The sequence below is a fragment of the Boleophthalmus pectinirostris genome, unplaced genomic scaffold (assembly GCF_026225935.1).
Source record: "Boleophthalmus pectinirostris isolate CB_2022bp ecotype Guang Dong unplaced genomic scaffold, ASM2622593v1 HiC_scaffold_14, whole genome shotgun sequence".
Classification (NCBI taxonomy): Eukaryota; Metazoa; Chordata; class Actinopteri; order Gobiiformes; family Gobiidae; genus Boleophthalmus; species Boleophthalmus pectinirostris.
The window spans coordinates 26,574,277-26,591,449 of NW_026571047.1; the positions used below are offsets into that span (position 1 = coordinate 26,574,277).

General features: G+C 38.3%; 1 protein-coding gene across 1 annotated transcript in view; it reads right to left on the bottom strand.

The window, feature by feature from the left end:
• The window catches only part of dock1 (dedicator of cytokinesis 1), a 708,121-nt gene that overhangs the window by 227,918 nt on the left and 463,030 nt on the right, over positions 1 to 17,173 (bottom strand). Inside the window, exon 28 of the mRNA XM_055150424.1 lies at positions 5,611 to 5,712. Within this exon, the coding sequence (XP_055006399.1) occupies positions 5,611 to 5,712 (102 nt within the window). The remainder of the gene's footprint in view (positions 1 to 5,610; positions 5,713 to 17,173) is intronic.

Sequence of the window (17,173 nt, forward strand, 5' to 3'; positions counted from 1 at the left end):
TTCAGCACCAGTCACCAGAGCCCTCTGCTCCGTTTGTGTTTAGATGAAAAAAGTTAGGACACCCCTGGTTTAGATGGTGACGCCATTTTTGGGGCTTCAAGATGCAAAAATTTAAAACCACCCTAAAGAATGGAAAAGTTGAAAACACTCCACTGTAGCGTTTCTGTCTACACTGCCCAAGATGCAAAACTCTGGTCAGATCTGCTCTCATTGCATACGTGTTTACGTCACATACATCACCACCGAGCCGCCTGGCATGCATACCCATTTAAATTCCACACACTTTTGCATTACCGTATGCACGCAGATTTCCTCCTGAAAACACTCGTTTAAACGTGGAATAAAAGCGAAGACGCTACACCACTTTTGCGTCTTCTGTTCAGACCGTCATCATATAAACGTTGCCTTAATCTATGTATATTTGATGTCTTCTGTATGTATTGTATTTTCCGGGCTATTAGGCGCTCTGGATTATAAAACACACTGTTATTAAATGGTCTATTTTCAAACTTCTTTCACAAATAAACCGCACTGGACTTTAAACGAAACACAACAGTGTGATGGGTGAGTGGTTTTGTTTGTTTGTCACGTTCACGGTGACTCTGGGCTTTGTTCAGTTGTGGCGTGTAGGGAGGTGCTGTCTGGGATCGCTGGATTGTCGGCGTGTTCGCAGTGACTCAGTTGTTCAGTTGTGTCTAGAAGTGGCACATTGCACTCGCTTTTTCGGTTCGTTCCTCCGTTCCGTTCCTCGTCGGCGTGGAGTGATGAGTGTGTCTGTGGGTGTGTTTCGCTGTGCGGTCGCTGTCTGCTCCGTGTGTGTTTGCGTTTTCTGCGGGTGGTGCGGCTTTGTAGTTTACTGAAGTCGTGCTGGGACACCCGAGTGGATTCGTGTATGGGGCGCTCTGGATTGTGGCGCGCAGTCGTTTTTTGGCTTAAGAGTGCGCCTAATAGTGTGGAAAATACGGTATATAAAATGAATAAAGTAGTAAAAATAAAGAGTAAACAAACTTTGAATGAGAAGATGCGTCCACAATTTTTTGATTCATATTCTGTGTTAAAGGTCCATTGTGTAACATTTTTGATCGACGGTACATCAAATGCGTTTTTCCATGGAGATGTTATTGCTTCATCTAGAGTTACATGTCAGATCTGTGGAGAGGTGACCCTGCTTGAGGTCAGAATGCCTGTTTTTTTAAGATATTTTTGAGCTATAAAACCACCTGTAATTTAATAAATGTAAAGTAGAGCTGTTTAATGTCACACTGTGGAACATTCTAAGCAAAACAATGACATCTCCATGGAAAGAAGCAGGTCTTCCTCCAACCATAAAGTTACACAGTGCACCTTTAAAGTTACAGTTTTGCTTTTAGTGACTTTTCTCATTATATAACAGAAAAAGGAGGAGGAAATCTTTTTTTTTTTTTTTAAATGTACCTTTGCATTGTTGTGTTTGGAGCTGCTGTGCAAACTGTGCCTATGCTTTTCTACTCAGACGGACTCACTTTGGGATTCTTTGTGTAAACTAAATAGTTGGAGAAATGAACTGTCTGGCAGCATTTCCCCCCAAAACAGCCTTGAGAAACAGATAATTTGAATTTAAATCAACTTTTCACACTAAATACAAATACATAGAACCACACAGGGCAAAGCTTGCGTTGACTTTTTTTGTTATAACCAAATATTTCTTACTTTGATGTTTTATAAGTTTGATTTAACCCTCTGCTTTTAAAAGGTGTGCACTATGTAACTTTTCTGTCCGTCTCCATGCAGATTTGGTTATTGCTGTGTCAGTAATGTTCTACGCAGGGTTCTCAAGGTCATGGAAATCCTGGAAAAGTCATGGAAATAGAAAAAAACTAATTGGATTTTCAGTATCTCTTTCATGCAACTACAGCGTTCTGTTAAGTTATCATTAGACTATTATAATTATTTATGAACATCTGCGATTTTTGTCTAAAAGAGACAACAATAAATGCACTGACAGGATTTTAAATGTTAAAAACCTATAATACCAAACTATAAGGTGAATGGAAAAGGCAGAGGTGGCGCTACCATTAAGCAACAGTCAGTGGGCGGTTGCTTAGGGCCCACGAACCTGGAGGGGCCCCCAACTAACTGCCCTCAATGTCACTAATGGCCGAGGCCTCAGAGCAATTTGATTTTCTCTCAATATGACATTAATTGAGAGTAGTTTTACTTTTAAACAAGAAAACTAAATAGTATCTGATTATCAAATCTATTTTAACTGTCAAAGCATCGATCCCTTTCCCTGATTTGAACATATCATAACATAATCATAATTATACTGTATGTAATGAATGTAAAAAAAAAAAAAAAAGTAATTGTACTAGCAACCAAAATAAAACTACTTTCAGCTCTGGTTATCTAGTAAGTGACCTAACTAATAAGACACATTTCGAATCCACTCTATTTCAATAGAATGGGATAAAACTTTTTATTTTGTCTTTTTATTATATATAACTCGCTGGTAATGCCCTACATAACCTACGGTATTGAGATTTGGGGCAATACATATAAGATGAATACAAAGCCAATCTTTACCCTACAAAAAAAGGCAATAAGAGCATCACATTATCAACTTATAACGAACCAACCAATGCATTATTTATAAACCTTCAAACGCTGAAATTTTATGATTTAGTCGACCTGTACACTCTTAAAATCATGTTCAAAGTAAACAACAATCTCCTGTCGAAATCGTTACAGAACATGTTCAAAATCCAAAAGAGCCAATATGAGCTCAGAGGCACGACCATGTTTATTAAAAAGAAAATCAGAACAAACATTAGGAAATTTTGTAAATCTGTTAAAGGGGTGGAGCTCTGGAACAACTGTACAGAAAACCTAAAATTGTGCACCACTTTCTTTCACTTCATAAAGAAGTTTAAATGTTTAACTCTGGACAGATACAGGAAATATGAGACTTAGTTTGTGCTGTAGAACTTTGTTGTTCTGTTACTGATTAGCTTGTTTCTTCCTGCTGTATTTATGAAGATGAACTGGTGTCAAGATGAAGCTCTGACAAAGGAATAAAGGGTAAAGGCATAATAAGCTTAAGCTTCAGCCTGCACCTTTTCGGTCTGTATATGTTAAATATGACTGTTTATGAATTAATGTCAAAATATACCTGTGACCGAAATAAATAAATAAATAAATAAATAAAAACAGACAATAAATGTAAAAAAAAACTCAAGTTCACCTAGGGCCCCAGATTACTAACTCCACCACTGGGAAAGGGTTAACATTTCATATTTAGTATTTAGTATGCTCAATTCTACACATTTCGGTGCCGTAAAGTCATGAAAAATTCATTTTGGGTCATGAAAAAGTTTTGAAATTTTGTCAGTGAAAAAGGATGCTCCATAGAAACAAGATGGAGACACCACCAAGCCAAGTAACGAGTCAGATCTGTGGAGTTATGATCCTGCTCGCTGTGAGTACGAATGTTTTTCAAGGTATTTTCAGCAATAAACAAAAAAAAAAATCTGTAATTGAGTAAGTGAAAGATGGAAAGAAGTTTAATGCCATACTGTGGAGCATAGCAGGCAAAGCAATATAGCAATATTTCCATGGAGACAAGCAGAAAAGTGACATAGTGCGCTTCAAAACACATTCAAATCCAGATAAATTTGCCGTCATAGCAATACTCAATACAATAAGGCCAGATTTTTCTTTTCTTTTTTTTTTTTCCCTCAATTGTGACGTTTACTTTCACTTTTTAAGTTTAAACACATTTGATTTGGGATTTGCAGATGTCCGTACAGCGCACACTCCGTCTAATCTGCCAGTATATTATAAAATCCATCTTTAAGGGAGGATTTAAGACCCTGACTTAACCCCTCCTCTTCTTCCTCCTCGTCCTCTTCCTCCGTAGTGTTTGGCAGAGGCCGGTGCTCCTCTGCGGACTCACTATCACAGAGCGCACACTCCAGGCTCAGAGCCACTCTATGACTAACTCCAATTCAATTTCACAGCGCTTTGTGAGAGAAGGAAAATGGGCTAACAGAACTAATCTTGCTTTTGATACGTAGAAGGTGTCAGACGCTTGTGGTTTCCGGGGTCGCAATAGTGTACAGAAGTTTGATCATTTGTATAATGTGGAAAACTGTACGCAGCTTCAGGGTAAAGATGACAACGCTACAAAAAAAACAGACAGCACCTGGACTGGGAATTGAACCAAAGACCTTTTAGCTGTGAGGTGACAGATCAAACCACTCTGCCTCAGTAAAGCTTTCTGGAGGTGGCACCTGTGTGAGTCCTTCTGAATTTAAAACCATACTTCGGAACATTCTCCACTGACACAGATGACAGGGAGGTTTTATGTCATACCGTGACAGACAGATATAGTCAAAGGAAAAGCATTTCCATGGAAACAAGCAGGGGGAGACTTTCCACCGGGTCAAGAAAGAGTCAGGTTTGTGGAGATGCAAGCCCACCAAACCAAAATGAAACATGCCTTTAAGTGTTTTTTTTTTTGTTTGTTTGTTTTTATGTTGCATACTGAATCCGTGTATAATTCATTCATTCATTTTTCAAAATAAAACCAAAAATAAGAAAATGAAACAAACAAACAAAAAAAAAAAAGAAAAACTATTTTCTCCATTATTTGTCTCCAAAACCAAAATGAAAAAAATAAAAATAAAAATAAATAAATAAATAAATAACGGCCGTTTCCGTGACTTAAATGGCAATGCCGGACTTTTGCGCCGCATACGGACTGAACCAGGACTAAACCAGTACTGAACCAGGATTAAACCAGGACTAAATGAGAACTGAATCAGGACTGAGTCTTGGGACGGGCCTGCAGGTGAGCCCGCGTAGACCGTCGGGTGACTATAGGTGAAAGGACTGGTGCAGAGCCTCAGGGAACAAAGCACAACCACTGTCACCTGGTCACACTTTATGGACACCCTGCTCCTCGGGTTCGGGGTCTTTCTCTCGATCTCAAGTCCAAGATTAATCCTGGTTCAGTCCTGGTTCAGTCCTGGTTTAGTCCGTATGGCATCGCAGTTTAAATCACAGAAATGGGAAACACAAAATCGAAAACTGAAAAAAAAAAAATAATAATTATTTTTTTTTTCATTTGTTTTTGGAGATAAATAATGAAGAAAACTGTTGTTTTTACATTTTCTTATTTTTTTTTTTTTTTTTATTTTAAAAGACGAGTGAATGAATGATTGATGAATGAATGATTATACTGTGGCTTTAAATTAAGTTTAGTTTTGTGTTTTTTGTGTTCTGTTTACTCTAGAAGGTCGCACATTTCAGATACATTTATATGCATACTTATACAACGTATATAAGTAGCGCAAATATAAAATGACAACAATACACACTGGAGAATCGTTGCCATGGTAAATCCTTGTGTCTGAGATCCGTGAATATCTCCACAAACCAACAGCATCTGCATAATTTCATCTGAGAACCAACGAAATGGCCGCCAATCTGCTCTGCCTCTCCACACGACACTGCCGAGGTCGTGCGAGGTTTCACACAGCGTTTCCGAGCAGACAGCCTCCTCTCCGCGCAACTCTACGGAGATTGGTTTGCGTGCTCGCGACATTGACTTCCTGATAAGGCAGAACTCACCACCACATCGCTCCTGATCTTCCCAAAGGTGCTGATCAGATGGCTGTAATGATAGTCGTCCATCTGTCTCAGAGTCGCCGTCATGGCCGCCACGAAGCTTCCCTGGAGAAAGAGGAGAGGGGAAATTCTGTTACAAAAAGAGTAAACAAAGACGATACGGAGCTGTTTGTTTACAGAAATGTGTGAGCGCTTGAGGGAAGCTCTGTTCATTTGGTATAATATGTGTAATAAAGACAGTGATCATATTTGCAAAGACACCACAGTGAAATAAGACTAAACTGGGACTAAAACTGGAACTAAAACAGGACTAGAACAAGACCAAACCAAGTCTACACCATGATTAAACTGGATTCAAACCAGGACCAAATCATAACTTGATAGTTAGAAGTGTTTTGACTCTAATAAATCAATTCAATCAACGCTCACTTGCCACCAATCCATCATTGACATTTCTTCATCCACAATATAGAAACAAATTAGTTATTTGTCACTTAACTAAATGTCAACTGTATAACTTCACGAGAATCATTTGGATGATTAGCCCTGAAATCGCCCATATTTACTGAACAGAGGGTAAAAGGGAACTTTTAACATGAAAACCACCGCTTCATGACATCACGACGTGGAGCAGACCATTTTGAGTAGGAAAAAATAGTGAAATATTGATATATCATAGCGTTTAATGCAGGGGTCATTTAATGCATGGGCCGACTCCGACCCTCCATGCCCCTTTGACCAGCCCCTCAGCCCCTCTGCCCCCACCACTTGAACTGGAAATCCTCAAAAGTTGTCATGGCCTGTTTTTTTAAATGACTTTTTGGCAAATAATAACATGTCTGCACCTTGTATTTTGTTGATTTTTTCAATTAAAAATGATATTTATACGAAATATTTATATTTATATTTAAATAATTAGTCACGTATTTACATTTGCCTAAAAAAATCAAACGAGAGTCAAAGCAAGTGCGAGTATTTTAGTGCAGGTAAGGATAGAAAAATGGCTCGTGTTAAAGTAATAAAAGTTGACAGAAAGTGCAGAGTTTTCGAAAACAGTGGACGACCTTCTATTTTTTTGTTCAGTGAAAGGACCGTGCAGTTTGTCTGTATGTAATCATCGTAATGTATCGGTATTATCGTATTATCTGATCGTATGTATCGAGGTATGTATGTATCGTGTTATGTATCATTATGTATGGTATATGCTTATGTATCGATGTATGTATGTATCGTGGCTTATGTATCAGTATGTATGTATCGTGGCTTATGTATCGAGTTATTGTATGGTATCATGGTATCTAATGTATCGAGTATGTATCGTATGTATCGTGGCTTATGTATGTATGAGGTATGTATCGTATCGTATGCTTATGTATCGATGGTATGTATCGTATGTATCGTGGCTTATGTATCGAGGTATGTATCTATGTATCGTATGGCTTATGTATCGAGGTATGTATCGTATCGTGGCTTATGTATCGAGCTTATGTATCGAGGTATGTATCGTATCGTATGGCTTATGTATCGAGGTATGTATCGTATCGTGGCTTATGTATCGAGGTATGTATGGTATCGTGGCTTATGTATCGAGTTATGTATGGTATCATGGCTTATGTATCGAGGTATGTATCGTATCGTGGCTTATGTATCGAGGTATGTATCGTATCGTGGCTTATGTATCGAGTATGTATGTATGTATCGTATCGTGGCTTATGTATCGTAAGTATGTATCGTATCGTGGCTTATGTAACGAAGTATGTATCGTATCGTGGCTTACGTATCGAGGTATGTATCGTATCGTGGCTTATGTAACGAAGTATGTATCGTATCGTGGCTTATGTAACGAAGTATGTATCGTATCGTGGCTTATGGATCGAGTTTTGTATCGTATCGTGGCTTATGTATCGAGGTATGTATCGTATCATGATCTATGTATCGACGTATGTATTGTATTGGCAAATTCTGAATAATATCCAGCCCTAAATTTGAGCTACGAAGACGTAAACAGACTAATAATAAAGAGTTACTCAGACAACGCCGGGTATGTTTGTGATGAAATAACATGACTTACAGCTCACAAGAGTCAATTTTGCGAAATATACGACCTCTGAAAAGTGGGAAATCACCTCAAAACCTTGTTCTACCAGTGCTGAAGCCGACTGTAAACACGCCCCGTAATTACAACGCGCCATCAATTAAGATTAAGTGATTGCTGGCAGCTCCATTATCGCATACAGTCGGGTTTTGCTTCCATACTCGCGCTATAGGCCACATGCTGAGTATTGACCGCAGATGAATTGAACGGAGCTGTAGTTCGGGTGTAAAAAGGTGAGCGGTGCCAGTCAAATGTCTGTCAAAGAGTGGACCGGTTCTGACATGTTCCACTATTACAAGGAAATCTATAGTGACGAACAGCGATGGCTTCATTCCATACACTTTGCCTGTCAAACGGGGAAAGTGCTTTGAAATTCATGACGTTTTTGAGATGGATGATGCATAGATGTACAGAGAACGGGCTTGTATAAGGAGCTGTCCTGTTAATCAAATCTGAGTCGTGATCAGAAGCGGGTAGAGTAGACAATATCAGTACTCAAGTGAGAGAAAGGTTACTTCATAATAGTGGTGGAATAAGTACTCAGTTGTGTTTCTTAAAGGTTGTATAGAGGATTTTTTTAAGGGAAGAGAAATACAGCGACAGTCCTTGTGCGCATTCAGAATTACTGTTGAAGTTTCCTGTCTAGAAGTAATTCAGCGACCGTCAGTTTTTAGACCCTTCGTCTGCTTCAGTCGCGCCATCGCTGGACGAGATCTCCAAGAATCACCTCAGTTTGGCTTTGCTACTTTTCCACTTCTCTTCTTCTTTCAGCGACCTCAAAAACGGACTTTCTTTTGCGGCGAACCGGTCGTGGATTCTCGTCCGCCGTCGCGACAAACTTTGTGCGAAATGCGAGGAAGCGACAGTTCGAAAAAGCCTCTAAGAACCGCTGCATAAACCACGTAATCCCCGCGCTCCGACGAGTCAGTTATACTAGGGAGTTTGATTGACAATCTAACAGCCAATAGAAAATGAGGGAGCCTCGTTTTCTATTGGCTGATGTTTATCTGGCCTCAACACGTCCACAGTTGATAGATTTTCGTTCTTTTTTTTTTGGTCATCATAATTACAAGGCTGCTGCGTCTCTGTAATGGTATTTTAATCTTTCACTGACAATTTCAAACTAAAAAAAAATCCTCCATACAACCTTTAAGTAAAAGTGCAGATACCGGAGCAAAAAATACTCAGTTAAAAGTTAAAGAATCACATGAAAAATCTACTTAGGTAAAAGTTTTAAAGCACCTGTTTAAAAATGTCCTTAAAGAGTAAAAAGTAAAAGTTTGTGTGCAGGTTTTGAGATGTAATAAAGCTTAAAATGTATTGATTTTAATAAAGGTCTGTGCTGAATTTTGTTAAAAAGAAACAAATGAATCAGACATTTTTCGAGGCTGTTTTAATTTGTATATTTTTGTTTGTCCAAAATTTTAATCATTAAAACAGTGATAATGTCAAATGTGTTGCATAAACGAGTTTCCTTCCTTTAAGCAAACAACAAAACTACAGCCTTGTAACGAAATAATTAGTAAAATATAACAAAAACTACTCCTGCTGATATATTAATGCAGCAGTCCACGATATCGATACTGTATCATTACATTAAACGATGCAATATATCAATATTTCGATATTTTTGCACACCCCTACTAAGGACACAGCAACAGTTTTTTGCAACTGGCGCCCCCCTGTGGCACCTGATTTTCCCAGTGGTCTCCCATCCGAGGACTAACCAGACCCGGCCTCGCTTAGATTCTGAGATCTGACGGGATCAGACTTTGACAAATTGGTGTGGCCATAGTCAACAAAAGCTCTTACCAACTGAATTATTTAAAAAAAAGAAAGTTATTGTAATTAGTAGAGCAAGAAAAGTATTTTTAATTCACAAAATCTAATATTCTCAAAGGATAGATGCACTGGGAAGGGTAACCAAACCTTTTACTGAAGCAAGAGTACTGTCAATAAAAGTGTGGTGTTAAAGTTTGTAGTAATCTAAAAGGTTAGGGCACCTCAAAACTCAAACTCACAACACATTTTCAAACATGAATAAATCAGAAAATGTTAGGCATAAATTGAAATAAATGTATTCTCTCAGTGCAGATTAACACTTGGCAGTACATAAATAACTTCCAAATAATGAGGATTTCAATTGTGACGAGTAGAAAAGACAGGTAGAATAACAAATCAGCGTAACAAATTTAGACTCCATATTTGCATGCTAGCTTGTACTCCATCACCCGTGTAGCGCCCATCAAAGCCGGAGTTTGTTGAGAAAGATAAGGAAAGCAATTAAAAGCGTATTGTCACAGATGCACGCCGCCCGGGCAGATTATAATCCAAACCTGATTAGGATTTATAGGCACAGGTGAGCGGTGATCTCAGGATTAACTCCGAAAGGTCACATCACAGCGGCGCACTTCCTGTTATTAAGGATCGTTTTTAAAATCTTAGTTCAATATCTGAGGTAGATTTTATGTTTTCAAAAAAGATCAAGATGAACCTGAGTAAATAATGTTTTCTGATCGATGTTATAATGTCGTTTCCTCGTCACAAACAGACCTGGAGTTGTGTTTTGTTTCATTTACACATGTTTAACTCACAAACCCTGTCTAGTTAGTTCACTCTGTTCCACCTTGTGATGTCATGTGGTGATACAGGAAGTGCTCCACTGTGTTTTTAAACTCCATACACCTTCACTAGGATCGTTTGGATAATTTCAGCCCTGGAACTGACGATTTCTACTGAACAAAAGGTAAAAGGTGCATGTTAAATTGAAACCTACCGCTTCATGACATCAAAACACAACTCCAGGTCTGTTTTAAATCTGTGTATCATTCGTTCATTGTTTTTTCAAAATAAAACGAAAAAATAAGAACACGAAAAAAACAACAATTTTCTTTATTATTTGTCTCCAAAACCAAAATGAAAAAACGGATAACGATTTCCCGTTTCCGTGACTTAAACTGCGATGCCGGACTTTTGCGCTGCATACGGACTGAACCAGGACTAAACCAGGACTGAACTAGGACTGAACCAAGACTGAACCAGGACTTATCCCAGGACTTATCCAGGACTAAACCAAGACTGATCCCAGGACTGAACCAGGACTAAATCAGGGCTGAATCAGGACCAGAACCTCTCTCTCTCAAGTCCAATATTAGTCCTAGGTCAATCTTGGGATCAGTCCTAGTTCAGTCCTGGTTTAGTCCTGGGATCAGTCCTGGTTCAGTTCTGGTTCAGTCCGTATGCGGCGCAAGTGTCCTGCATCGCAGTTTAAGTCACAGAAACAGGAAATATTTTTTGCATTATTAATTTAAACACAAAATCGAAAACAATTTTATTTTGGAGACAAAAAATGAAGTAAATTGTTGTTTTTTTGTTTTCTTATTTTTGGTTTTGTTTTGAAAAACAGATGAACGAATGATACATGAATTATTTTAGACGAGGTAACAACACTGTAACACGTCTTAAAGCTCACAAGAGTAAATTTTACGTAATATATCACCTTTTACTGTTCAAAAATACTTGATAAACCAACATTCTTACTGTGATCAGGGGACGGCACTCCACAGATCTGACCTGTAACTTGGAAGCTATTTATACTACAAAATAAAACATTCTGCAGTGATGCGTTTTAAGACGACCTTCAAAAGACACCCAATATTTTTTCATCACCACTGAAGATTTGAACTGATGTCTTTAAGGTTGGTGGACAAGCACTCAAACTAATGCTCCACTAATGTATTAAAATAAAAGTATTAAAAGAGCAAACCATTACATCATACTGACAGAAGAGTCCGGTCCAATTCAATAATAAAGGCTTTGCATGGGTTTCTCAAAACAGTTTAGATTTTAAGAACTACATTGCGTCATCTCTCCCTGATTTAAAAGGGTCATATTAGAACACGCTTCCCTGATCGATGTTATAATGTTGTTTACTCGTCTAAAATGTATTTGGATTTGTGTTTAGTTTCATTCACACATGTTTAACTCACAAATCCTGCATATTTAGGCTGAGTTCTTCTCTCAAACTGCAAACACTCAAGTGGTAATACAGGAAGTGCTCCGTTGCGTTTTTAAACTCCATACGCCTTCACCAGAATCATTTGGATGGTTTCTGTTTTTTGCCAATAGCCAATAATCTGTGTATAATTAGTTTTTCAAAATAAAACTAAAAATAAGAAAACAAACAACAAACAATTTTCTTCATTATTTGTTTCTAAAACCAAAATGTAAAAACGGAAAACGATTCGTTTTGTCATAAAAGCCATTTCCAGTTTCCGTGACTTAAACTGTGATGCCGGACTTTTGCACCGCATACGGACTGAACCGGGACTAAACCAGGACTGAACCAGAACTAAAACAGGACTAAAAAAGGATGAAACCAGGACTAAAACAGGACCGGGACTGACACTGGGACTGAAACCCGAGACTGAGACCTGGACAAGACCGGGACAAGACTGGGACCAGACCGGGACCAGACCGAGACTGAGACAAGTTTAGTCCTTGAGTACTCCTGGTGTAGTTCTGGTTTAGTCCTGGTTCAGTACTGGTTTAGTCCGTACACGACACAAAACCGAAATGTAAAAATGTCCATAATCCGTTTTTTCCTTTATTCTTTAAACAGAAAATCAAAAACTTAAAAAAATATAAATAAAAAATCTTTATCCATTTTTTCAGTTTGGTTTTGGAGACAAATAATGAAGAAAATAGTTGTTTTTCATGTTCTTATTTTTGGTTTTATTTTGAAAAACAAACGAATGACACACAGATTGCCAATCTCTACTGAATAAAAGGTAAACTACCTCTTCATGACATCACAAGGTGGAACAGAGCATTTTGAGCTTTGGAGATGTAGACAAGCTAATAATAAAGGAAACAAAACACAACTCCAGGTCTGTTTTTGAGCAGGTAACAACATTATAAGATGGTTTAAAGCTCACAAGAGTCAACTTTATATAACATAGGCCCTTTAATTAAGTTGTTACTAAGCCTGAATTCTTAATAAATCATTTGTTCAATTAAAGACAGAGGATCTGCTACTTGCTTGTCTCCATGGCTATGTAATGTCTTTGTCTAGAATGTCCCACAGTAGGGCATTAAACATAATTCTCTTGCATTTGTTCAGTTGCAGGTGTTTTAAAGTGCAAAAACACTTTCAAAAACATGAATTCTTACCATGTGCAGGCTTGCTTCTCCACAGATCTGAACAGTCACCTGTCTCCATTGTGATTATAAAGTTTATTTCGACACTGCGCAATAAAATCAACGTATAACAATAATATCTCCGTGGAGAAAAGGGCAGAAAAGTGTATAAAAGTTCACGCTTTATTAAGACTAATTAAGCTGTAGTTATTTTCAAGTGGTTCCATTGTTCGCAGTGTTAAAAAGGCACCTTGTTTCGCAGTATAAGAAACTCCTCTCCCTTCTTCTTTTCTTTATTGATGTTTTTGCGGCAGGTTAGAGCTTCCTGCATTAAGACTACATTGTTAGCCTTGTAAGAAAAGAGAAAAAAAACATGTGTACACAAAAGAGGAGAAGAGAAAACGCACTGAATCCTAATAGTTTCCTCACTTTTCTCTATCGTCTCACAGTTAGAAAAATGTTGATAACTGACTGACTTCCTGTTTTCTAATGCCGTGCACATAATGGGATTCATAAATTATTAATAAAGTGATTTTTTGCTTTTCTTTGCTCGCACAGACCCGAGAAAAAACACATTATATCTTTTAGGACATATCATTACAGTTGAAGATTGCATTTCCAAGAACAGAATTGGTGTGTAAGTACCAATATAAGACTGGAAATATGCAATCATCTGACTTTTACTGTAATTTAAATGAATTTGGACATGTTTTTTATAACAGATGCCCTACCTGATGAAACTATTTTTCTTTTTTCTAGACTTTGGAATAGCGTTAGTGTGTGATCTTTCTGAATTTCAATAACTTATAATATAATACTTTTTGGTTTTATTGTGTTTGGATAATCGGTGCATTTAAAGGTTCAGTCAATTATTAATATAACGTAATATTCACAAAATGTAAGATAATCCTCCAGCTAGATACTTAAGGCCAGGATTGGGAAAACTGTACACAGAGGAAAATGTACCTAATTTGACAAAAAATACTGATCTTAAAGGGACAGTTTGGATTTTTGGACCTCATTTCCTACACTTTTTAAAATATTCCATCCAGTCCTTGTATTTGCAGAGGTCACTGGTGCTAGACTAGTGCATGTCAATGGTCATAGTTCTCCTGCCACTAAAAACAGTCTTACCCACTCCACAAAACACCCGAAGCAAATCTATTATTACGTAGTAAATTTATGTATTGATAGAATGATTTTATAATTAAAACCAACCTCGCATTTGAAGGATTTATGTCTAAGCAGCAGCAGCGAGTTGATAGAAAACCTGGCAGTGGTGGACTGATATCACCAAGCACCTATCTTACCAGGACAGTACAATTCCGCTGCTGCTGAGAAAATAGTCCCTCAACATGTGACAATTCATGCGACGCAAGGTTAGTTTTACATCTAAAATGATTCTATCAACACAGACATTTACATGGACAGTCTGGTGTAATAATAGATTTTCTTCGGGTGTTTTGTGGAGTGGGTGAGACTGTTTTTAGTGGCAGGATAACTATGGCCATTGACATGCACTAGTCTAGCACCAGTGACCTCTGCAAATACAAGGACTGGATGGAATATTTTAAAAAAGTGTCTCCACACGTCTCCAACACTCTGGATCACTAGGAAATGAAGTCCTATGCCCTAAATTATGGACTGTCCCTTTAAAGCGGAGTTTAAGGCCTAAAGTCATCAGTGCAGCCATGCGTGATGTCCCCAAGTACTTGAAATTGCAGTGACCACTACCAAGTTTGCACTAAAATACTAGGAACAGAAGGCAATAGCATTAAAACACCATTTACAGAGTTAAAGGTGCACCGTGTGACTTTTCTGATAGTCGGCCACCTGCTTGTTTTTTCAGCAAGTTGGTTTTTAATTTAACTATCTCCATGGAGACAAAGAAGCCACATCACACGGTCAAGTTACAGGTCAGATCTGTGGAAAAGTGGGCTCATTCGCAGTAATAAAGCAATTTTACTGCAGTTTTGATGAATAAGAACACCAGTAATTGGAAAGACACAAGATATGTTTGTGTAATGCCATATTGCGGTAGTCTGATTCATCAGCCAGTTTCACTTCGTGGAAACCGTCTGACCGTCGCTGCTATTTGGTCGCGACGTATGTAATGCGCCGCTAAGGGGGCTAACTGGTATGGGTAATTCCACGCCATTTCATCAAATTTACAGAAAATCTCACTCATCATGAAGAGCTGTAATTTGAAAAGTATTGATCGAAAATCACTAAAACTTCACAGGGTTAGTACATGATAGTAAGGGACTATTTGGTCATTTTTTCCCAAATTTCTTGAGATCGAAGTGCATGGGCCATTTGTTGAAATGGCGTAGAATGACCCGTATATTAAGCTTTTCCCAAATCCCGTAGGAAGAAGGGCAATAACGTCTTTTCCCTTGATAAAATTCACCAAACATTCTCTTTGTTCCGGCTTTAAATCCTCGATCTCAGGAATCGTTGCCAGTACATAAAGTATCGCTCTTCCTTGATTGGCTGGTGAACGGACTCGCACTTCCAGGGTTCTTGCGAAACATCTAGTTTATTCCGATTCTTGACCTAGTCGCTGTAGAGAAATGAAATTGAACAGAGGCCTGGCTAATACTATGGAACATCCCAGGCAAAAAGTTGCGCAGTGCACCTTTAAGTAGCAAAAAAAAGACTGGAGTCTGCCCTTAAAGTGATGGTTTTGAGGTAAATGCAGTGTAAATGCTCTGTACTCGCCACACAACTTCACTTCATGTGTATTTTACTCAATTGAAATGTTGTAACTCAATCTTCCGTTGGATAGACAGATGCTTTCCTTTCTCTATATTTCTCAAAGTCTGATTTAAGCCCATAGATCTCGTATTTCTTATTACAGATCCGTGCGCGCCTCTGTTCATCCTTGAGAGAGGGACAGACGGCGGCGGCGATTCCCTCCTCGCAGGGCACTCGATTAATTAATAAAGAAAAAAAGCAAAGAGAAAAGCTTCAAAGCCTCTGCAGTGTGAGAGCCTGTTATACAACCGTCTCTCCAGCCAGACCAAAGCAAACAGTGGACTCTCTATGTCATCTTTAGCTGAATCAATACCACCTTAAAAGAATACCGCCTTAATAGCAGGAGTCAAGCACGGAGAGTTAAATAAGTAATGAGGTTTAGAGCTAAAGCAATGCAGTTCGAGCTGATACGGTGTTTGTAAAGGCATTTGATGTGTGCGAAATTGATCAGAACAAAATCGAAAATGCAATTTCAAAGGACGGCGAAGGCTACAGTTTTATAGTAATATACTTCTCTCCACAACCAACCTAATATCTTGTCTGATTCTGTGTGTAAAAACGGCGAACCAACTAGTTAAGATTTGCATAAACATGTTCTGAAACGGGATTCTCGTATTAGTTTGTCAGTTTTAGTTTGACAGTCTTTTAGTCAAGTCTCGTGGATGTGTGTAAAAGGTGAAGTTTGAACAGAATCCTAATATTAAAACAGATATTTCCAATCAAATCTCAATCACAGTTTCAATTATGAGGCAAATATTCTTTCCCAATATCTAGCCAGTTTACTAGGAAGCTTGAGGCAGACATGAATTGTTCTGAGGTCCTTCTTTAGCCCCTGGGCCATAGCATGTGCAGATCTAGAGATAGGTTCAGAGTCTAGAATGATCAATGATTAGTTGATTGTCAATGTTTATTATGGGTATCAAAATCCATAAACAAGCAAAGATGTGAAAGCTCCATTATGGCCCTGAATAATTCTGCTAATCTGACCCCACACTCAGTCCAAGTTCAATAGGCTGAGCTAACAAAAAGAAACTGTAAACAAGTTGATGTGTTAGTTTCAGAGTAGTTTCAGTGTAGTTAGCTCCTCCCTTTCAGGCAGATATAAGGAAGTGTCCACCAGCGTCTGACCAGAACTGAAGAAGCAGCTTGGATGAACTGCAAAATGTATTCAACCAAATAAACTTTTGTCCAGTTGACAAATTTAATTTCTCCTTTTGCCGTGGTTTCTTCCTGGACGACTGAGGGATTGTAAACACTTACACTATTGGTCAAAAGTTTTAGAACACCCACATATTTCCAGTTATTTATTGCAATTCAAGTCGTGCAAATCCAATGAAGAGCATGAAATCATAAGAACTGAACAGCCAAAGGTTAAAAAAAAAGATAAAAGATACAAAACACAAGTCCAAGCTCTGCCAAAACTACCTCAGGAAAAAAGAACAAGATGGTAAAATGTTACAACATGGAGTGTCCAGCACAGTGTCCAGACTTAAACCCCATCGAGCTGGTTTGGGGATGAACTGGACAGAAGAGTGAAAACCAAGAAACCTACAAGTGCCACACATTTATGGAAAC